Below are 23,116 nucleotides of genomic sequence, written 5' to 3' on the forward strand. Positions count from 1 at the left end.
TGCAATGTCCTGTGGCATTGTGTGGCTGCCTGAGGTGCCATCGCTTCCTCCCTGCTGCTGGCGAGTCACATTTGGGTTTTCCACACCCCTGTGCATCCCCTCGGGTGGATGTGTCTCGGCACAGCAGCTCTGCAGCCGGGGAACCCCGAGTGCGCAGGAAGGAAACTGAGGCACAGACCCCGCTCCATTGGTTGCTGATGAATGCAATGGCAAGTGCACACCGAGTGTGTCTTCAGCTAAACCTGATTCTCCTGAACCCTCACCCCGTGTCCTCCTCCTCCTCCAAATCAACAAAATCATCTCTTCATCAAATCAATCTCTCCGGTGTTTTCTATCAAGCCATTTTTCATAGACGGACCTGGGGCATGTGCGCTGTTCTACATTAAATCAAAAAACAACCACGTGTCCCAGGAAGATTTTTGCAGTCCACATGTCCATGCATTCAAGGATCCTCACATTTTTATTTATGGGAGATCCGTGTGGCTTCCGTGGGGGTCGGAGGGGTTGGGGTGACTCTGCTGTGCCCCTCGGGGGTTTTACAGCTCACACGGACTGTCCCCAATGTCCCAAAGGGCCACCCCGCTGCGGCTCGTGGGGAAGATTGACTCGTGGCTCTCCTTCCCACGAAAGCCAAGAGCCCAAAAGGGGAGCAAAGATGAAAATCATTCCCCTCCGTATTAACGCAGTCAAGCCAGTGTGGGAAAACACTCAAAGCGCTGTTGCTTCAGCTTTTCCACGGGAGCCTTGGCGTGCCCCACGTTTTTACTCGCTGTTCAGAATACCACGGCCTCAGCTTCGCCTGCTTCCCAGAAAGCGAGACTTTAAAGAGTCTTCAAACAGCTGAAGCAAACCAGCCTAATTACGCGCCGTCTGCCTCCGCTTTTAAAGCCCCTCCATTGCCCACCCCACCGCGGGACCCCGGGCTCGCCCCTCGGAGCGCTTCCCTTTGCCACCTTATCGAGCGACAAAGGGAAGAACGCGCCTTGTCCCGGGCTCGGGCTCCCTTTAGGGGAGAGCGGGGGGGAAAAAACTCTTTAAAGCACGGCATAAAAGGCGCAGGTGAGCCAACAAAGGTACGGTGTGTGTGCAGGCTGGATGAGCCGGGCTGTTTGTTTACCGGGGGGGTGGCCCGGGGCTGCCCCGGCCCCGCGGGGCTCACGCCTTTGTCGCCCGCCGGGGCGGGCCGGGCGCGGGGACTACATGGCCCAGCGTGCCCCGCTGCGCGGATCAATAGGGCTGATTTGAATAATCTGTGAGCCCTTGGACTCAGGCCAATCAGCCGTCAGGGACACATGATAAATCGCAATGCATTATTGATAATCATAATTACTCTGACATGCGCATTCCGCCCAAATTTCCCAACTCTAGGAATTTGTTGTGAAGAGGAAAATAATTGCTACTATTGCATGCTCCCGATGCTGGTGCACCATGTCGCGACGGAAGCAGGCGAAGCCCCAGCACATCAACTCCGAGGAGCAGCCCCCAGATGCTGCAAGTGGTGAGCGCAGAGGGGGCGCGGAGCGGCCGCGGCTCCGGGCTGGCTGATGCGCGGCGCCGGGGAGCGAGGGGCGCTTCCCGCGGGGCTTTTTCCACCCTTGCGCTTCACCCCCCGCTCCTTTCCCCCCGCGGGCTCTGCCGGGAGGCGACCCTCGGGGTTTTTTTGGGGGGGGAGCTGAGCGAGGCTCGGGTCCCGCGTTATTTTTGGGGGGGTTCAGCTTGGTGAGGCTGCGGAGCGCAGCGCTGGCGGCCCCGCAATGCCCCGCACGCCGCGGAGCCTCCGCCGGGTCCCGCGTGGGGCCGCGGCCGCGTGGGAGGGGAGCCCCAAAACCTCCCCGAGGCGGAGGGAACGGGGGGCATGGGGGTAAAGGGGTGGGGGAGCACGGGGAGAAATTACACACAACTTCGGAGGGGTAGGAAATGGCTCGGGCTGGGTTTCCTCGCTGTACTTAGCACTCTTAGCACTTTGTCGGGAGTTAGATGGGAATTTTTGTGGGGTTTAAAAGGGGGAAAAAAAAGGGGGGGGGGAGAGAAAAGCCTCTACGCTCGGACTATTTTTGTTGGAGATCACAATCGCCCTGGACCTTTTGTAGCTTGACCTCCAGCCATCTTTGATTTCCGACTTCCCAAAATAACACCGGTGAGCTCATTGTGGGGTGTGCGCGAACGCTTTGTATTTGGGCGGCGTGGGGGACTCCGCCACCGCGAATCGCTCTCCCCGTTTTTGGAGAGCTCGCATTCCTGGGCCGTGCTGCGGGGAAAGTTAAAATCGTGGCTAAAATCAGCCGGGAGCTCCCGGTGGGGTGGGCGTGCAGCGGAAGGGCGGAGGGGCACTCGCCGGTGGCCACCACGGGAGCGGGGCCGGGGCTCCGGGAGCAGCATCTTGCGGGGCCGGGGCTCCCTGGCCCCGTGCGGGCTCTGTCCCCGCTCTCGCTGCCCGCAGCGCGGAGCTCGGGACGCTCCCGAGGTGCCCGTGCTGCTCCCGGAGTGCGGCGGGCACGTCCCGGCTCGGGAGCGTTTGTTTGTTCGAAGTTGTTGTGCCCAAATGTTTCCGTGTGCCCCCCAAGAACTTTCTTTGGGTTCTTTGCTTGCGTTTGGGACTGGTTTTGTTTCCGTGCCTAGAACTGATAAAAAGCCGTGCACGTTACGGGAGCTCCTTATTCCCAGCCCGCAGGAGGTTCGGGCTCTTTAATTTTTTTTTTCTTTTTTCCCTCCTCCCCCTTCTCTTCTTTGAGTCGAAATGTGCAATTGTTGGGTCCGGTTAATGGTGACTTAAGAAACAGCATGCTGGCCAGAAGGCAATAAATCCCATGTTTAATGCATGACTGTTTTCCTTTGTGCATATGGTTAGGTTGGGGGATGGAGGTGATGTTTCCACATGTAAATCTCTGCCCGCTGCTGGAAAGGCACCTCCGGCCCCGCGCTGAAACAAAAGGGTTAATCACTCCTGATGCGGCCGCTGGGGCGGGGGAGGCGTGCGGGAGCCAGGGAGGGAGGATCGCTCCACACCGCGCTCTCCGGGGCAATGGCCAGCTGCTTTTTTGTTATTGTTGTTCGGGCTTTTTTTTTTTTTTTTTTCCTCTCCTCTCTCCCCCTCCCGTTCTCAATTTTAACAATCAAACCCTGGATGAGATCCCTCCGGGGGAGCTGGGGAAGCTGTGGCCCCGCCTCTGGGGGATGGTGCTGCGGGTTTGGGGGGTCGGGGCAGGTCCCGCACTGAGCCCCGTCCTGCGGGATCTCTGCTCCGAAATCCAACCCGGGGCTGCGCCTCGGACCGCCCGCCAATATCCCAAACAGGCTCGATATTCCCCGCTCCAGGTGTGCCCGTAAATAATAAGTGATGAAGCTGTATAACAAAGTCGAAATTTCGCAGGGATTTGTCTGGGGCATTAGCGAGGATATACACATAATCGTAATAATAAAATCAAGCCCTTATCTCCTTTTTTTGCAAGTATTCCCTTTTTTCGCAAAGGGATTTGGGACCTACCTCTGTGAACAATGCAGCGGGTTAAAGTGTCCCGCGAACCTGGGGATCCATTAACAGGTCAAAAAATCAGCAGGTGGTCACAGGGGAATAATGCTACATACTGAAAATTAGCATTTCCACAAAGGGCTTGAAAATGCCTATTGTGCTGGATTGCTGCCATTAAAAATCGGATTCATTCTTAAAAATACAGTATCAAACTGCAACTTTTTTTTCTTTTTTTTCCCCCCTCAGGGTAAAATTAGCGTAGCTTTACTTCAATTATATCTCCGATTCGTGCGCTGAGCTCTGTAGAACCGGGGAGGGATGTTGGACAAGGAAAGATTGAACAAGGAAAGCCCAAGTTTGGTGGTGATTTACGTTCGGTTTGATTTGGGTTGCCCGGAGCTGCTGTCGGGGGCTGGCTGGCCCGGCCGGGAGCCGCGGCTGCCGGAGCATCCCCGCCGTGCCCGGGGTGCTGCAGCCCTGGGACGGGGCAGAGGGTGCTGGGGGTGATCCCCGCTGGTTTTTTTTTTCCTTTTACATAAGTGAAACACAATATTGGTAGCACGATGGAGCCCTTTTCGCCGGGCTCGGCGGCATGTGACGTTTTGACAGAGCTGCTGCTCTAACCTTTGCCTCCTCCTGCTTGCTGTGGGTGGTAAGTTGATGTCAGGCTCACAATTAGGACTCTCATGCAATTGACCTTGGCAGCGGGGTTTGTGCCGTTTAGCTCGCTCTTAAACACCGTGCGAATGTTGAGCGGGGTCTGGGGGGCAGCAGGAGCGGGGGGGATGATGCAGAGGGGGTGATGATGCGGGGGGGGGGGATGATGCAGGAGGTGATGCGGGGGGGATGATGCAGGAGGTGATGCGGGGGGGGATGATGCAGGAGGTGATGCGGGGGATGCCGGCGGCTCAGGTGGTGCCGGGTGGCGGTGGCCCCGCCCGGGGTGGCGGGGGCCCGGCCGCAGCACGGGCCGTGAGTGCCCTCCACCGACCGGCCCCGGCAGCGAGCGGCGCTCCCGGGGGCTCCGAGCCCTCCGGAGCCGCTCCCAGCGCCTCGGGGCGCCGCTTTCCCCGCCGCTTCCAGCGCTGCTGTGCCCGAACCAGCGCTTGTGCGCCGCGGTTTGTTCTCAATTCTCTGAGTATCCGACTTGAAGCTGTGGATAGGCCAAAGGGTGAATTAGTAAGTAGATAATAAAATAATCAAAGCCTTGAGAGAGTAAGCACGTGAAGTGCTGTTGTGGGTCTAACGCGGTTCTGCCTTCTTGGGTGCAAAAACGCCGCTGATGAATTCAGCGTTGAAAGCATCACGTGGAATATCTCTGTAAGTTGTCAGCCCTGCGCTTTGCTTGCTCCATAAAGTGATTTTGTCACGGTTAAAATGTGTTAAACGCTGTTTGATAGTGGGAGAAGGGCGATTTGGGGCAGTTTGGAGTTCCTGGAAGTCCTCTGGGAGCAGGAGAAAAGCGTCGGGCAGTGCGACCCTGAGAGCGACAGCGACCCGATGGCAGAGGCTTCGTGTCTGGGAGTGCACTGCAGGCTCGGTAATCAGTCCTCCACGAGTTCATTTAAACCGGGGAAGCTCATGCTTTTGTTAACCTTAAAGTAAAAGTAGTTGATCAAATGTAGGCTGTGAGGAAAGTAAGCTCAGCAAAGGTATTAAAACTCCTGAATAAAAAAAGCGGGTGGGAAAGCTTGAGTTCTGCTTTATCCCAATTCGAGTGAAATCAAGTTGAGAAAAAAAGGCTGTAATGGCTTAAATGAGGCCAGCAGCACCCTTACTGAAATCGCATCAAACGAGATTTACTTCACTGCTTTTTCCTTAAAAAAAAATAATTCTAGTGGCGTGGATTTTATCAGCCTTCCTTGTCGATGACTGCCTTGTCCTACACAATAGTGGATTTTTTCCATCCATTTGCCAGTGATTCAGTCTAACCCCCCTGCTGGGTTTACTGCATTCTTCTAACTTATTGGATAACTAGATGCTGAGAGATAACATTCCTGAAATTCGGGGGTGGGGGAGATAAAAAAACCGCAGTAGAAGTGCTATCCCTGGGAAGCCTTGGGAGAGGGTTAAGTGAAGTGCACAAGGAGCTGCTGTGGCAGGGCAGGGCTGGTAAATCCCTACAGGGGTGGGCAGAGCTGCCCCCAGCCCTTTTTCATTCGGGGATCGCTGCTCTGACTGCGGCACTTGGGCCGGGGAGGGGGGACTGAGTTACAAATCACCGTGATTTTCACAGGAGCTCTTGGGTTTTTTACAGAAACACTCAATTGCTCCTTTGTTATTCCAGCTACTGTAAAATAACCCAGCGTCCTACTTGTGAATTTATCTAAACCCCTTTCTTTTAACGTAAAAGGGAGAATAATGCATGACTTCGCTATTTGTCATGCGTTTCAAGCTCTGAATTGAATTTATTCACAGTCCTAAACTAATGCTTCACTGTCAGGGAAATGAAAATATGTGACAGGGCAGGGCTGCCAACCTCTGCCCGCTGCTGCCCAGCACAGGGACTTTCAGTTTTCTGGAGTTTCTTTCTCTGAGATGGCAACTGCTGCTCAGAACCAGAGAAGTTACCAGAGCTCCTCAGAATTATGAAAATGAGGAGCGTGGGCTGTGCTGGAGATTGGGAAAGGGGCATTGAGTTTAGTGTGATCTTATCAGCACAGAAGTAGAAAAATAAGAAGTATTATCAAGGGAAAGGAGATAAATGATCAGATGCTTTGAAGCAGTTAAAGGTTGAGGACTTGTCTAGACATTATCCTGGAATATCTCCTTGGGGGTGGGCAACAGTGTTTGGTGCAGATATTTCTGTGCCATTGGAAAAAGTAAAAGCTGGGGTTATTTTTTTAATGTTTTGTGACGTGGAAACTGTGTCATTCTGCCTGGGAGGGGGGACTGGGAAAGCCCCAAACACTTAAGGATTTGGAAAATGTATTTTCATGTTTCAGTGTATTCTGTGGTATAGGAAAGTAGTCCAAGACCTCTCAAGTCACTGTGGAGAGGTTCTGGAAGTTGTCTGTTTTTAACCCAGGTACCTTCTTTCCAAGTCGATCTGCTCAGACTGTTGCGAAACGAGTTTAAAATAATCTATTCTTGATCCTGGCTGATTCTGTTGACCAAGTTCTGAATCGTGTTGTACTTGTCTGCAGGCTGGATTTCTGTGTTTTTAGAATTAAATCAGCTTGGAGATGTCACTTTAATGATATTTGGGATGGGAAATGTGTGCTGCTGTTCTTGTTTCTTTTGCTTACAGGAGTTGTTTGGGCTGAAGGGGAAGTGTTTCATTCTCCCTGCTTAAATAGGAGGTATCCAAACATTTTTGATCTTAGCTGTGCTGAGAACTCCTTTCCTCCCTGTTCAAGGACTTGTGCAGGTTTTATTGCTGTGCAGATGATTGCAGAGCAGGCCTCTGATACTAGAGAATTTTCCTAATTGTTCAGATGTTTATTTTTAAAAGTAAACTTTCCCATGCACTTGATGCCTCACAACATTTAAAAGGTTGAAATCAGCTTTGTTGAAGACACACAGTGCCCCTGTCGGGGTAAGAAATGGCAATATCCTCCCTGGAGCGGTTTTACACCTTCCAAGGTGTACATTGCAAGGTGTAACGTGCTTGAGGTGTCACCTGGACATGGTTCCCTCATGGTCAGGACACAGCTGGGGTGGTTTGGGCACACCTTGCACAAAGCAGAGCCGCAAGAAGCTCCTGAGCTGTGGAGCCCTGGCTTCCCCTGGCTCAGGGGGTGGCTGTGACATGGCCTGGAGCCAGCACAGATGAGTGCCACCCTTCTGTGTGCTCCCCTGGGGCTGGGCAGGTGAAGTCACTGTGCCCTTGGCACCTCTCAAAGCTGGAGCAGTTACTGTGAGCTCCAGGATCTCTCAGCTGATGGGGGCTGGAATCCTGCTGGAGCCCTTCCTGCCTCCCCCTCGCTGGGAACTTTTCCCTCCCCAGCTCTCCTGCCCCGAGCACTGCCCCACCTCGAGTGGGCTGTGAGTTTTTTGTTTGAAGGATGGCAAAGCTGAGCAAAAACATCCTGTTTTGGTTATAATTTCTCTTAACCTCTTGCAGTTCAGGTATTTCCCCGAATTTTTTTTTTATTATTTTTTTTGGTCCACTTGCAAATTCTGCTCAGTCTAAGCCATGGGGTGCTGGTGCTGGAAGGGCAGGAGTGGACTTGGAGCCCAGCTTGGCTTTCCCTGCCCCTTGCCAGATGTGGTGAGCTGCAGATGTATCTGAACGAGGCCTCCTGCCAGGATCAGAAATGCCTCCTTGCAAGCAAAACTCGTTATTTGTGTTTTTTTCAATACTCATCACCATCAGTGGAGGCTCATACTTGTGTCTCAAGTTCTGGATGTAATAATTTCTTTGCTACTGTGTCTGTGTGGAGATTACTTCTGGGGTGTGTTTGCTTTGGAAGGATTTAGGACTAATACTGGCCTTGCTTTGCTCCTGTCAGCCCTCTTGGGTTGTAATGGCAGACTGACAGTAAGAATTGCTCAAAATTCCTGTGTTAACGATCTTGTATGAATTTCTGAGAGATGGTTAACAAGGAATTAGACCCTGAAGTGCAGTGAGAAAATAACTCATGTGTGTTGTTTTGCTCAGTGCTGTGATGCTTCCCCTGTCCTCGTGTTCCTCTTAAGCTGTGTTGCAGGGGCTGTATAAAGGGGATTTTTTACCTGTATAAAGGGATTTGGGATAAATCTCTTTTCACTGAGCCATGTGAGAGTCCTTTTATAATTTTATTTTTTTCTTTTTTTTTGTAAACTGGACTGAGATGAAGATTTCTTTGAGGTCATGAAGGAATTGGCATGAAAACAAAGAACAGAACTTCATATTGGTCTGTGAACTTGATTCCAGTGTCTTGTATCTTTAATTTTGCACTTCAGGTGGAGTCAGTGATCTTAATAGTGAATACTTGGTCCAAATCTAGCAATTAATAATGTGACTTTCTTTTATTTTAAGGGAGTCCACAAGACGTCCCAGGTGATAGAGATGGTGAAATGAGTTCCAAAAGGTGCCGCACGGAGGAAACCAAAATCTGTGAGAAATGCTGTGCAGAATTCTTTGTTCTCTCTGAATTCCTTGAGCATAAGAAAAATTGCACTAAAAATCCGCCTGTTCTAATCATGAATGACAGTGAGGGAGCAGTCCCCCCCGAGAGCTTCTCCGAGGCTTCTCTGGGGACCTTCCCAAGCGACCGAATGGATGGCAGGGCACGCAAGGACGTTCCGGCCAAGGGCTGTGCTGGCTCTGTGGACAAGAGAGAAGGAAAAATGGATGCTGAACCGGTAGGAGGAATGTACCTTAAAATAGAACCCCCCCTCACGCCTGCGGCTCCCGGGCTAAGCTATCTCCCAAAACCCAAAGTACCAAACACTAACGTGACCCTGCAGACCATCCGCGGCACCAAAGTGGCCGTGAACCAGCGGACGTCCGACGCCATCTCCTCCTCGGCGGCCGGCTTCAACGCCATCCCCATGATCCTGGAGCAGCTGGTGTGCTTGCAGCAGCAGCAGCTCCAGCAGATCCAGCTGACGGAGCAGATCCGCATCCAGATCGCCATGATGGCCCCCCACGCCCTGCACCCCTCCATTGCAGCTGCTACTGACCCGCTCAAAGCTCTGGGCGCCCACATGTCCCAGCAGCTCTCGGCCGCCGTGGCTTTAATCGGACAGAAAGCTGGAAGCCAGAGCCTATCACTGGAATCCTTGAAGCAAGGAAAGCTACCTCATTCTAACACTGGCATCGCAGCCGCCAGCTCGCTGGCTGCTGGGCTCTCCTCCTCCTTCCCCCTGAAGCCAGAGGGGAGCCGAGGCCTGCCCGGCTCCATCTCTCAGTTCCCAAATCCTTTGCTACCTCAGTCCTCCGGCTCGGTCATCTTCCAGAACCCGCTCTCGGCCGTCTCGTCTGTGATGGATTCCTCGAAGAAGGGGAAGGGGAAGCCCCCCAACATCAGCGTGTCTGAAAGCAAACCGAACGCAGAGGAGCCGTTCTTCAAACACAAGTGTAAATTCTGTGGGAAGGTCTTTGGCAACGACAGTGCCCTGCAGATCCACCTCCGCTCCCACACCGGGGAAAGACCCTATAAATGTAACATCTGTGGGAACCGCTTCACGACCAAAGGAAACCTTAAAGTGCATTTTCAGCGTCACAAAGACAAGTACCCCCACATAAAGATGAATCCTTACCCAGTTCCTGAGCACCTGGACAATGTTCCTACCAGCACTGGGATCCCGTACGGGATGTCTGTGCCGCTGGATGAGTCCAACCTGATTGTGGACAGCAAACCTCTCCTAACAACTCTGCCTACCTCTGCGGCCCCCGGCGCACCTCAGACCATCTCCAGCCTGGCAGGCATCAAGGAGTCTCTGCCTGGTACGTTCTCAAGCGAGCTGCAGTCAAGGCCCTCTCCTGAAAGCGAGGGCGGCTCCTCCTCGTCGGGGGCGGTCGGTCACGAGTCGGGAACGGAGCAGAGCTTGAGCTCACCACAAGCTACCTGCAGCGTGAGCATCTTCCACGTAAGTGGGTCAAACGAGCAAGGCTCAGAGACATCAAAGCTCCAGCAGCTGGTTGAAAATATCGACAAAGCCACTGCTGACCCCAACGAGTGCCTGATCTGTCACAGAGTGCTGAGCTGCCAGAGCTCGCTCAAAATGCATTACCGCACCCACACCGGGGAGAGGCCGTTCAAGTGCAAGATCTGCGGCCGTGCCTTCTCCACTAAAGGGAACCTTAAAACTCACTACGGTGTCCACCGGGCCAATACCCCCTTGAAGATGCAGCATTCGTGTCCCATTTGCCAGAAGAAGTTTACAAATGCGGTGGTGCTGCAGCAGCACATCCGCATGCACATGGGCGGGCAGATCCCCAACACGCCCCTGCCAGAGCCGCCCTGCGACGGCGCCGAGGTGGATCCTGCCGCGCCTGAGAAGAACGGAGACGTCGGTCGCCCAGAGGAGACCGTGGAAAGCATCGACATGGAAGATGACGTGGACTCTCAGGACGGCCCCAGGAGCTCTTCCAAACCTCCCACTCCGTATGATGCACAATCAGAGTCGCCCGCTGCCGCCGCCGCCGCCTTCTCTGGGGTTACGGCGCTGGAGAATCAGATGAAGATTGTCGCCTCCTCCCTGAATTTGCAGCGGCAGAGCAGTCTCAAGTCCAGTGATAACGGCTCAGCGGAGAGCGATGGCATGACCAACGACTCGTCCTCGGTGGCGGGAGATGCCGACTACCAGAACGGCAGGAGCCCCGCGGCCTCCGAGTCGGCGTCGCTGCACGCGCTGTCCCCAGCCAACAGCCAGGCTGAGAGTGTGAGGTCAAAGTCACCTGCCTTCAACAACCAAGAGGATCCCGGCACGGGGAGTAAATCAGAGGCTCCTGAGAATGCTCCTGCAGAAATGGAAGGAGTTGTCGGAGCTCTGGATTTAACGTACGGCAATATTGGCCGGAAGGTGATTAAGGAAGAGCCTGGGCTACACTTTGCAAACGGAGAATATGGTGAGTAATGCAAAATGCAGGGATTTGGGGTGGGGCAGTAGGAAATCGATCCTTGAAGGACCAACAGGAAACAAAGCTTCCTCAGCTTTCCCCTCTTCCTGCTCCTCTAAGGGCATAGGCCCTGCAAAGTTTTCCTGACTAAGCCAGGCCCAAAATTCAAAGGTTTAAGTGCTATCATCTCTTTAAAATTAATATAGAGTGTGCCCTCTTTCTGTCTTTCATGGGCTCACTTGATATCTCCTTATAGCTCTTGGAAAATACATTTTTGTGTGTTAAGGGGAAGCTGCTTATCTCAAGAGTGTGACGTGGAAACCCTGAAGTAGTTTGTGGGGTTTTCAGGTTCTCTTCAGCATTGAGGTTAAGGTTGATCAAAGTTTGACCTGAAAGACTTTACATCTCATAAGCTCGCCAGCAAACCCAGGGATGACTGATTTGTTTTGGGGTATCCTAGGAAGTGTGGTGGGCTCTGCAGATGTGCTCTTCAGGCAGAGGCAGCTTCAAAGGCAGGGCCTGGAGTCTCAGCCAGGCTTGGGAGGAGAATGACGTTGGGATAAGCATCGCCTTTGCTTTCTTTCCAGCTCGAAGCAGTATTTCAGCTGCTTTTGTCAGAGCCCCACCAGCCCTGATAAAAATGGAGCTGCCCAGCGATCGTCCCCTCAGCACTGGCCACTTCATTGGCCCTCCAGCTCTGTCCCCTGGGGTCGCCCCTCTCCTGGTGCCACGCCCCAAGTTCTGCCGTCCTGCCAAACAGCACATCTGCACTACCTGCGGGAAGAACTTCTCCTCTGCCAGCGCCCTGCAGATCCACGAGCGCACCCACACCGGGGAGAAGCCCTTTGCCTGCACCATCTGTGGGAGAGCCTTCACCACCAAGGGAAACCTGAAGGTGGGTCCTGTCTGTTGTCATCTCCTTTGTCTGTGAGACTAGAGACGGAAAGACTCTTTCTAATATTTGACCTGCCTTTGAGACAGCACTGATTTTCTTTTAGCTTCTCGAATACTTATTTTTGACCCTCCTCTCCTTCCTGAGTTTCTCCACACAGTTTTTTTGTGTAAGTGTTACTGAGATCACCCACAGGTTTTTGCTGCTGTCCTTGACTTTCCTTTTGGGATGGAAGGGAAGGCTTAGCCCTCACTAAGCAGATTGCTTTCTTTTTTAATTTGGATTTGGAAGTGTCAAGACATAAGCATTTCATAGACTGCTACAAAACGCTGCCTGCTGAGTAAATGTATTACACTGCACTGCTTGAAATGTTGGGAGATGAGGAGGGATAAACCAGGATAATCCTGAGATGGCACAAAGTGCTTGGGGATTGTGTCTAAGCACATGCTGAAGAAGTGCTGTGAGTCTGTCCTTTTGCCAGATGAATCCTGTGAGGGACTCAGCTCCCTCACTTGCACAGGGGCTCCTCCCTCCATGTGAGAACCTCTTCAGGCTCTTCAGCCCTCCTGCATAAATGCTGATGGGGAGAGAAAATACTCTGCAGTGTGTGAGCAGTGCCTTGCTGGAAGCACCAGCAGGATGGGGTGTGGAAGATTTCAGCTCAAATGAACCTCTCTGCCAAATTACTCGGTGGTTTCTTGCAATACCCAGTCTTTTTTTTCATTATGGTCTGTTTGCAGCAGCTAACGTGGCTTCTGTTTTGGGGGGAGAGAGGGTGTCTTTGCCAACACCACTTATTCCAAGTGTATTCAAGCCTTCTAGCAGAGAGCCATGGTGATGTCAGGCAGTGGAATGACTGTGTCTTACGTGTGCCAGGAAGGGAGCTCTGCCAAGAACCACCCAGCTTAAATATTTCTCTGAATGCAAAAGGAGAGAGCCTGACTCCTTTGGGCTGCTTGGCTGCAAGCAAAGTACAATTTGGGTACAGAAAGAGCTGTGGTATTAATGCTTCTCTTCGCTTTCCCCCCCTGTCCGGAAGGTCCACGTAGGAACCCACATGTGGAACAACTCAGCCAGGCGGGGCAGGCGGCTGTCCATCGATAACCCCATGGCCCTGCTGGGGAACGACCCCAAGAAGGTGTCGGAGATGTTCCCCAAGGACATGGTGGCGCCCTCGGTGAGCATCGACCCCGCCGTGTGGAACCAGTACGCGGCCGTGCTCAGCAACGGGCTGGCCGTGAAAACCAACGAGATCTCTGTGATCCAGAGCGGGGCCCTGCCCGTGCCCATGGCCGGGGGCTCGCCCGTGAACTCTGCCCCGGCCTCCAAGGTGGACACGGCCCAGGCTGCCGCTGCCTCTGACACGGAGAAGGCTGCTGGTGCTGCAGACAGTGTGCCAAAACACCAATTCCCTCACTTCCTGGAGGAGAACAAAATTGCCGTTAGCTAAAGACTCGAGAGGAGTTGACCTACAGAAAGAACAAATATATATAGACACAAACATATATTTTTAAGAGATTCCACTTCGGCCTCCTATTTTCCTATTGACGTGCAAATGATTTTATGGTTGTCTTTGTAAGAGTTGCCCAGAGTACAATCATGATATTGCTTTGCAAATAGTAATTAATAAAGAATAGGATTTCCTTCTATTTGGAAAGATGCGGGTCTTGCAAAGTAGTTCTTACGTGTGACTTTAACGTGTACAGCCTTACAGAAGTTTCTACAACTTGAAATTCCAAAGGTTAGAATATTTACCTCTTTGTTTAGAGTGATAATGGGGGTTTTGAATAGAGTGGAAACAACCTACTGTTGACGGAAAAGCTTCTATTTACTGATGAGAAATGGAAACTATTAATGCGGGTAAATATCCTAGAATGTCTGCCACCCTCTTAGAACTTTTCTGTTTGGATTTTTGGCTCTGTGTGGTTTCTGAATGTACTTTTTCTTAATAATGGCTATAAAAACTACAAAGGTTTTTTTTTTGTTGTTTCTAAATTCCTTTGTTTTTTGCCTCAGAAGTTCCATGAAAAGCAAAGTTGCTGTTTTTTTCTTTAGTCACTGCTCCTAAGTAATTATTTTTTGTTGTTGACTGCTGCTTATTTAATGCTACTACTAGGACAGTCCTTCAAGTGTAGTGCCAAAATTCCTGCTTCCAAAGATGTGCAGTTTTTCCCAGATGTTTTATTTCAATACCAAGAGCCCCAAACAAGCATGGGTGGGTATGTATATACTTTTGTTTTGTTTTTGTTTGTTATTTTGTTTCCTCTTGAAAGGGAAGACTTGCCTTGGGAAGTCAGGTCTAAAAGCTCTGCAAGGAATCTCAGGTGACTGTTGCAATTTGCCATGGGAGCTGGTTTCCTTAGCAAGAGACTTTTTGGGTATTTTTTATTTTATTTTTTTTTTTCATTTGGGTAATTTAGGAGATCAGTCTGTGTAAACCTGTATTTAAATATGAAGTATTCATGCTTAGGTTAAATGTTTTGTGGGTTTTTGGATGGCATTCCTACTCTGGTCATTAAGGCTTTTTTGGTGGTCTGTGAGCTTGCATTCCACCAAAATGTTAATTAATGATCCACGTGTGTTGTATGAAGGTTGCTGGGATAGTCATCTGGATTCTAAGCTATCTACCTCATTTTTTCCTTTTGTAGTTGTAGTGTCTATTTTTTCTAATAATGACCACTGTAATGACTGAGATTCAAGCAGATGCTTCCATGCACTATGTGAAACCAAAACCTGATGTATTATTAGTGGAAGCACCTGAGGAGTTGCTGGACTGACCTTTCACTATTCCTCGAACGCCTGCTGGAACTGGATGTGTAATGGGATCTGAACCAGGCTGCAAAGGGAGCATTTGGTGTGGAAGGACTGAAGGAGGGAAAGAAAACCTGGCTGTTGACTGTAGGAAATCTTCAAGTCCAGTCTCTGTTGTGGAAGGCCCCAAAAATGCAGATTTACCAAAAGTTTGTGTGAAGTTGTTGCACCTGATTCTTGCTTATGATCTCTGTATGCCGAGTTGTGCCTTTCCTGCTGGACTTGTGGGTAAGAACATACCAGTACCTGTTTACACTGTAAAATGGATATTGTTACATAGACCACGCAAAAGGCATCCCAATTGTCACGTTTCTACATTGTGAATGTATGACTTCTAAGAACTCTGTAGTTTTGAGTATCTACTGATGCGTTTCTGTTGACATTTTTGAGAATAAATTTTGGGATGGCTTTTTCACACTTGGTGCTTAACATTTTTCTGGCAAAAATGTTTTTGTCTCCTGAAGAGCGAGTTCAAGAGGCAGCGTGCTGCTTCACTCTGGGGACCCAAAATCCAGGAGCCAGAGTTGGGCTCCAGTTCATTACTTAGAATAACAGGAGCTAGGAAATTGTGGAGAAGTCTGAAATCCATTCCTCAGGAACAGCTGGGGTTTTGATGCAGGGGTTGGGATGTGCCAGGGGTGTTGATTTCCACACTGGAACAGAATGACAGGAATATGTGCAATCATTCTTGTACTGTGATCATCCTACAGAGGGAAAAATAATATTAAGCTGTCAAATTGCCAGTGCCTGAAGATGCTGGCTGCATAGAAAAGGGATAAATAGCTTTCCCTAAAGAGCAAAGAAAAACACTTCTGAGAACAGCCCTGATAAAATGAAAAAGTGCTGAGATCCTGATTATTGAAACATAAACCAACAAATGTGTTTTGCCCTTGGGAGGTAACAGAGGAGGAAAAGGGGTGCAGAACCAGGGAACCCTAAAGCTGCACCTTCCCAACATCAGAGCTGCCTGCTCATGGTGCTCCTTGCTCAGCCCTTGGGAGTGCAAAGAAAGGCAAAGCAAACACTTTTCTCTGCCCCCAGGCTCTGTAGGGAGGGCAGGACAAGTCTGAGGTGCAGGAAGCTCTGTCCCTTCCAGTGGTGGGTTGGATTTCTGGCCAAGCTGCGGGGCTCTGGCTGCCTCTTCATTACCATCCATAACAGGGCAATCCCATATTCACCCCTCTGCTGCCTTTAGGGGTGTTGTTCAGCAGGCTGGACACTGAGGGGAGATGAGGAGGAAAGGAGTTTTATAAAGCCTGAGTGCTTGTCCAGGAACAAACAGCCAGGAAAGTGCTGGCAAAGCAGGGCAGCAGGAGGCTGTGGCAGCTGGGATGTCCCTGCAGCTCAGGGGAGTGGGGTCAGTGTGGGCTGAGCCTGCCTTGGCCCCTGGGCTGTGACCTGGCACAGGGCAGTGTTGGGTGTTGGCTGTGCCCAGAGCTCTGCCAGCCTCCTGCCAAGGCAGCTCCAGGCTGGAGCTGGATCCCTGCCCAAGCTGCTGCCAGCAGGTCCTGGATCTTCCCACAGCACTGGGTAACAGGTAGGACCCAGGTGAGCCTGTGCCCAGAGCAGGAGCTGGCCCACAGGGCTGTTCCTGCTGCAGGGGGGTGTTTGCAGAGCAGGCAGGGCTGGGGATTACCTGTACCTGTACTGCCAGGTGTGAGAGCTGAGCCAACACCTTCTGAAGGTCAGTGTGGTGGAACTGCCCACAGTGGCAAGTGTGCCCAGCTTACAGTAACATCTACAGTTGCACCTTAACAATGAAGAGAGACAGCTGATTGTGTTTTTTTGCTGATGTGACTCAGGAGCAGGTGTAGGGAGCTGGGCTGGTGTGAGCAGGGTGAGCCCGGGGTGTGCACTGTCTCTGCTCATTAGCTTCTCCTCTTGCCTGCAGGACTTCCTTGCTCATGTTTTTTATTGCTTGCTTTGCCCCTCACACACAGGATTTGCAGGCTGTTGCTGTTGTTCAAGTAGGATATGTGCTTGTATGAGCTGAGGTAAGGTCTGCCTTGCTTAAAATGTTAAATTTGAACTTAAATTTGCATTGCTTAAAAAAAAAACAAAACAAAACCTAAAGAGTAGCTACGTTTGCTTTACCTGAATGTAGTACTTTACCTCAATGTAGTATCTCAAGTGTTCCTCTGAAGAAAGATTTCTTTTAACCTGCCCTTTCTGTTCAAAGCTTCCCAAAAAGTCGATGGGAACTTTGAGGAGGGAATTTGACAATTGTAGATGAGCAGCTCTGGGCTGAGCTCAGCGAGGCTGATTTGCCTTTCCACAGCTGCAGTGGGGTGGGTGAATACAGTGCATAGCTGGGATCAGCACAGGGGAAGGGACCTGGTGAGGGGCTGAAACAAAGGAAGAGAGATGAGCATTACATTAATTTTGAATTTATTTTTCTGTTGAAGGCCATGGTGCTCCTTGCAGCGTTTGCAGTCTGGAGTCAGGGAAGGGGATTGTTTCTGTCTGCACAATGACTGTAGGCAGAGCTGCCCTGGTGTCTGTGAGCCCAAGAGGCTCCTGCTCCCAGCTGAGGCTTTCTCGCTGCTTTTCTGTGCTGTGTGCTCGGCCCAGAGGGCTCCCCTCTGCCTGCCCTTGGCCAGCCTCACGTGTTTGACTTCAGCTCACATTCACCACTGACCTAGAAAAGCTCCTGGCACTGCACAGCCACAGCAGGACAGGAAACAGCTCAGAGGCACAGAAAGAGCCAGCAATTACACACTCCTGGAGCCTATTACCATGCTATCTATTTTGTTATCAGGGTTTCTGCTTGCTGCCCTTGGAGTTCCTTGCACAGAAAGGTCTGTGTTCTTTGCAACATCCTGACTGCTGTTGGTGCTGGCTGGTTTATTGGAAAGCTTGTTTGTTAATGCTTGTTCTAAGTGATTTTGTGCTGGACTTCCCAGCCATTCTCTGGCAGCATCACTCTCCTTTTAAACTTCTTCATTAACATATCCGATTCTCCTCTCTCACAGGCCAAAGATTCACTTCTCTGACTCAGTAACTTTGTGCAGAAAGTGAAGTCTCAAGTCAGAATGAGAACAGGTAGATCTCATCATGGGCTTTATTTTCCATGCTTGGTTTAGGCAAAATCCAGACATGACTACACATTTGCGTGTCTCTCTAAAGAAAACTAAAGCCCCAAATCCAGTAAAATTCACCATGTCTAGTGCTGTTAAATATATGAGTGTGTTTATCTTGTCCCCAGGCCAGGGCACTGAGTGGGGGCTCCAGACCTCCCTTGGCAGCCCTTTCCAGAAGGGAACAAAACTGAGCAAACTGAGCTGAGTCAAAGCTCTCAGTTGATGGACTCGGGAGAATCAGAGGGCCAGGGACACAACCACGGGGTGTTGTGAGCAGAAGGTGATGCAGGAGGTATGTATGGGAGAAGAATGACCTGTATTCTGAGTGTAAAATACAGAATCAGTCCTGAAATCTTCTATTCACCTGCTCTTCCCAGACACTCCTGGTTTTGCAGTCCTATGCATGTGATGACAGAAGCTGTTTGTAAATCAAATTACCTGGGTTGGCTTTACAGCCCTTCACAGTCCTGTCGATCCACTTGGCAAAGTTTGTTTTAGAAAAATGTGTCTCCATGCAGTCTAGATATTCAGAATACCAAACATAACTTTTTAAATTCTTTTTTTTTTTGACACAGTGTTTTGGTTCTCTTTCCCACGAAACCAGTTTGATTACTCAGGTTCTTAAAGTTCAGCACACATTCAGGTGATTTGCTGCCTCGGGGTACATAAATTTCTGTATGTACTGAAAGTACTCCACCCCTCTCAAGTCCCAAAGTCCAGATCTGAAAAACATCAAATTCCTTCATTACTTATTATTCTGTTTCCCTTTCAATTCTTCAAGTCTTAAATGACAAAATAACTACATTATGTAGGGAATTTGGGGTTGTTTTTTTTTACTTTTTATAAAAGTTGCAAATATAAAATGTGTAACAAATATTTTCAGTCTATAGCTTTACATTTTTTTTATCTCACTCGCAGGAGGTGTAACACAAAAATGATATGGCAAGAATTCACAGAACAGCTATAGCTAATAGCCAGATCGTTTCAAAAACTAACAAAACTAACAAAACAAACATAAAATGCAAGTGGGAGTTTATTTGTCTAGAAAGCCTTTTTCTTTCTTCATTTCTTAAGCTGACAGCTGTCCTAGCTGAACGACAGTTTGACTATTATGGCTTTAAAAATTAGGTGCTAAAGGGTTGTTTTCTCCTTGATCCACAACATATAATTATGCGAGGAAGAAAAAGATCCTACACAAAGACTGCACTTCCTCCGAGCAGCGTGAGCAGTATCTGCTCTGAAACTTCATTATGAGAATGCCAAATGTTCCCTGCACAGCAGAGCCCGTGGCAGTGGGAGCTTTATTGTAGTTTCCCTTAGCAAGTGTTGATGGATTTATGGAGGGCTTCATTAAATATAGGCTTAAAGGATATCCGCTATCGCCCACTTGTCAAAAGCAAAAATAATATCAAAGCCATCCGTGCGGCTCCGAGCTGCAGGTGTTAACAGTGCCCGATAATCTGGGAGTGTTTAACTCCACAATTAATCGCAGTAGTCTTGTCTGAGCTCAGCCCTCTCAGAGATAAATTTCCAAGACGAATGCATCCCGTGAAGGCTGAGGGCACTTGTACAACCATCCCACCCCACTGATGGTTCGTGCTGTGCTGTCCCAGCCCGGGGTTGTGTTTCCCTGGGATGCCTTGAGAGGCTCCCTGGAACAGAGGCTGGGCAGAGCTAAAGGAATAAAGCAGGGATTTGTTAAGAGGCCTTTAAGGGATACACTTTGGGCAGTGCAAGAGCCTGGCCATGGCTACACCCAAGGTGGGCCATGGGTAACAAGTTTTCACACTTTGATCAGTTTTGGTCCATTTCCATATTGGGGTGAATTGTGCAATTCCAGCTGCAGGTGATGCAGTCCCACCCTCCAGGATTGCTCCATCAATTCGCTGTCATTTCACTTTTTGGGCCTGAAGCTGCAGCAGTGCCCTTGGTTCTGGGGCTGGGAAAGGATTGTTGTGCCTGCCTGAGCTGTGAGGAGAGCCTGCTGACACTTTCTATTCGGAGATTCAGAGTTATGAATCAGTGCAGCCAGGATCTGGGAGATATGAAAGCTCCAACTTCAGGCATCAGCTGGCTCTCAGTGCTCCTTCCCAGCTCCGTGTGCGGGGCTGAGCTCGGGGATGGGCGGCTTTGCCAGGCTTGCTCTGATTTTGAGGGATTGAGTGCCACAGCCCAGGCCTGTTCCAGCTTGAGAAAGAGCGATGTTTCACAGCACCAAACCCACCTCTTTGCCTGTCCCTGCTGGGAGTGGGTCAGGAGCACGGGGAATTAGCCCAGTGTAGGAGCTGAGTGCTGCACATTTGCCCTTGGCAACCAAATCCCTTCTCCTGCCTTCCTTCCAAACAGGGCAGCTGCAAAGCCAGCCCTGAAACAAAGCTGCAAATACCATGTGCAATGGGCTGTGCTTCCAGACAAAGAGAGTACACCCTGGTGTTTGTAAAACATGCACCAATGGAACCAGGTAATAACAGGTACAAAGAATAATGGCACAACTCGGGCTGCCTGTGGAATTATAAACATTTAGTTCAACCAGTCATGCACCCTTAGTCTGAGCCAACTCCTTAGATGTCAGAATCCTCTATGTTTTGGTACTCATGCTTAGGGAAAAAAATAAATAAAGCAAACAAACCCCAAAGTAGTTCCAAAATTGAATTAATCTTTCAGGTTATAAGAACTCAAACAGGATATAATTATTATGACTTTCCTCTGTGTTCATCAGGAAAAAAAAATAGTGCTATGCATAAAAAGCAGAATTATTTATTTAGTAGCAAAACTATAATGGATGAAAATTTATAGCATATTGTGCTAAATAGGTAATGAGTACAATCTGCAAATGCATTGTCAGAACCACAGATGCATTGTTCGAGTGGGAAACTGGCACCAGGATTTGCTCCTTGAAGGAGTACGGGCAGATCCCCAGAAGAGAATTTATTTCCATGTTGTTTGATCAGTGGAGCTGAGAGACCTGGGTGCACGTGGGGATCAGTGTGACCCTGGAAAGCCTCAGGTGTGGCTGAGGAATTGGTGCCATGGGCAGAGAGCAGGAGGCAAAGCCACGGGGACAGGGAGGGGACAGTGCTCTGCACCACAGAACTGGGGGAGAAAGGCAAGAGGTGAGGCAGGAAAGGCTCCCAAAACCAGTGGGAAACTCTGTGGTAGAGGCTGATGGACACGAGAATTTCTGGTTTAAGATGCACCTGCAGCCAGTTGTGTCCATAGGCTGGGCTTGGCCAGGATCAGCTTCCACTTGTCTTTGTGAGCCTGAACATCACCAGACTCGGTCCATAAAACAAAATCCTGCTGGCAAAGCAGGTGTGTTGTGCTGCCTGCTCGGGAAAAGGTATTGAATCATCCCAATCAACAGCCTGGTACTTCCAGCCAACCCTTTGTGTTAAAAACAGGGTTAAAGCCTTGTTAAAAATGGGGCTCAGCCTTGGACTTGCCAATGAACCATTCCTGGGTTTGAAATGGGATTTATGATGTGCAGTGGTGAGAACTGGGACAGCACCTGATGAACTCTCCCTACAGGACAAGCTCAGAGAAGGCCAAGTGGCCCAGCTCTGGTTCTAAGATAAATCACTTGGTGGGATCACAAGGAGGAATATAAAACTGCTTGTTTTGCTGTTAATTTAATCATCTGGGGGGAAAAAAGTCCTGGGAGAAAAAAACCCCATGAATAATGTTTTAAAATTATGGAAAATGTCTCAGCTCCTTTTAATTAGCAGTGGTGCAGTATGAATTCTGGAGCTTGCAGGGCTCCTTTATGAGCCTCAAGTTCTGTGCTTGCAAAAATATAGCATCAAAGCAAACCAGTAGCATCAGAAAAAAAACAAAATTTGTTTTATTTCACTTGATTTAACAATTCTAACTTCTCAGACTGAGGCTGGAGGTTTCCCCTTGGGTATTCCTTCTCAATAGGAGAATGAAAATCAAAGGCTTGGAAACCAGAAGAGCTCGTACCTGCTGTGAGTGCTGAGATCACAAGTGAATTCTTTCCAGCAAAGCAAATGTTATGCCAGAAATATGCCAAGGAGTGGGTTTGGTCCATGGGGCTACAGCCTGGTCTAGATCCTCCAGAGTGATTTTCTAGCTAGAAATCAAACGTGTCTCAATACAAGGCAGAAAATCAGCGCACCCATAAGGGAGGCTTTGAGTGTTTGTTTGGCTGCTCAGATGTTGAGTGAGGCTGCAGACTTTGCTCCTCATTTAGGATTTCTGGGACTGAGTCACAGCAGTCAGTGGTTCCTCCTGCCATGGTCTTCATGTTGGAGATGGACAGGAGTGATGTGGAGGAAGTTCAGCTGCTCCATGTAAAGGAGGGGTGTCATGAAGTTCTGTCTGATCACAAAGGTATCATGGGCCAAAATGCAGTGCTTGAAAGAATGTTGGATGTTTTCAAACCCAGTGCCACTTTCATATCAAAGCAAATAGAAAATGGCATTTGATAAGTTTTATTTTAATCAAGGCTGGAGGCTCAGACTGGCATTTCAGCCTGTACAACATTGGGGCAGTGGGTTTGTGGCAGTGGTGCAACTACAAATACTTTTGGCCAAGTACAAGGTCCTGTTTAGGTTCTTCCGTTGCTCCTTTTATGAAATTATGATTTGCAGTGAATTCTAGCATCATGCACTTTCATATTAAAAAAAAATCAGATATAGAATATGAGAAAAAATAGAGCAAATATATTTGGTGAGCCAAAGTGTTTGTGGGAGAAGGGATTTTTGTTTCTACTTCACCTGTCTCCATGAGGGGGCAAGAACAGTAGATTAAGAAATAAGAAATTAAAACATGGTATTACTTAATTGAAATAAAGCCTAAAAATGAATTCTACAAACAGTTTTTGTAATAAGACAGCCCAAGTTAGGATGGCATTGGAAATATCTGTCTAAACAGTCTCAGTTCTGGTGCCTGAAACTGGTGTAACTCTTCATTGTCTTGCTAAAATATCCTCATTGCAAAATGTTAGGATGACTCTGCTTCAGCCATAAGGAAAAACATTAAATGGCAGTTGCAGCTTTTGTGCTGGTGCAATCCAGTGTAACGAGATCTTGAAATCAGAAACAGAAGTGCTGGAGCAATTTGTGGCCAAATTTGCAGAAGACATCTGAATTTGGATCCAGAAGCGGGCGTTGAGAGGAGGGGTGAAGGTCTCTGAGCAAGCAGGGTGCGAGCAGCAGCCCCGGAGCTCTGAGCCCTGAGCCGTGGGGTGGTGCAGAGCAGGCGAGCTCAGCCCCACAGCTCCGGTGGGCTGCAGTGGAGCGGGTGTGGGAAGGGCAGGAGAGCTCGGCTGCACAGGGGCTGAGGCTGGGAGAGAACGGGAGACGAACACGGGGAGGGTGGGAACGGGCAGGGTGGGAATGGTGAGGATGGGA

The 23,116-nt window shown here is 49.6% G+C and overlaps 1 protein-coding gene across 2 annotated transcripts; it reads left to right on the plus strand.

Moving 5' to 3' along the window:
- Positions 1–918: 918 nt before the first annotated feature.
- SALL4 (spalt like transcription factor 4) lies at positions 919–15,079 on the plus strand. 2 transcript variants are annotated; one of them, XM_005524866.2, is made up of 5 exons: positions 919–1,059; positions 1,369–1,498; positions 8,433–10,970; positions 11,549–11,856; positions 12,893–15,079. In XM_005524866.2, the coding sequence occupies exons 2-5, from the start codon at positions 1,429–1,431 to the stop codon at positions 13,301–13,303; spliced, it is 3,327 nt and encodes a 1,108-aa protein (XP_005524923.2). In that variant the 5' UTR covers positions 919–1,059; positions 1,369–1,428; the 3' UTR covers positions 13,304–15,079. The 2 variants fall into 2 exon arrangements, with proteins under 2 accessions (XP_005524923.2, XP_087920790.1); XM_088064664.1 differs by having other exon boundaries at positions 924–1,073.
- Positions 15,080–23,116: the final 8,037 nt, after the last annotated feature.

This window comes from Pseudopodoces humilis, chromosome 19 (assembly GCF_049639895.1).
Source record: "Pseudopodoces humilis isolate 2021_Gansu_Grassland_sample_001 chromosome 19, ASM4963989v1, whole genome shotgun sequence".
In the NCBI taxonomy this organism is placed as follows: Eukaryota; Metazoa; Chordata; class Aves; order Passeriformes; family Paridae; genus Pseudopodoces; species Pseudopodoces humilis.

Excerpts from the sequence above, each read along its gene's own strand:
- SALL4 (XM_005524866.2), top strand. The coding sequence starts at position 1,429 with ATGTCGCGACGGAAGCAGGCGAAGCCCCAGCACATCAACTCCGAGGAG. Across the intron at positions 1,499-8,432 it reads GCCCCCAGATGCTGCAAGTG|GGAGTCCACAAGACGTCCCA; the intron begins GTGAGCGCAGAG and ends TTTTATTTTAAG. Across the intron at positions 11,857-12,892 it reads CCACCAAGGGAAACCTGAAG|GTCCACGTAGGAACCCACAT; the intron begins GTGGGTCCTGTC and ends CCTGTCCGGAAG.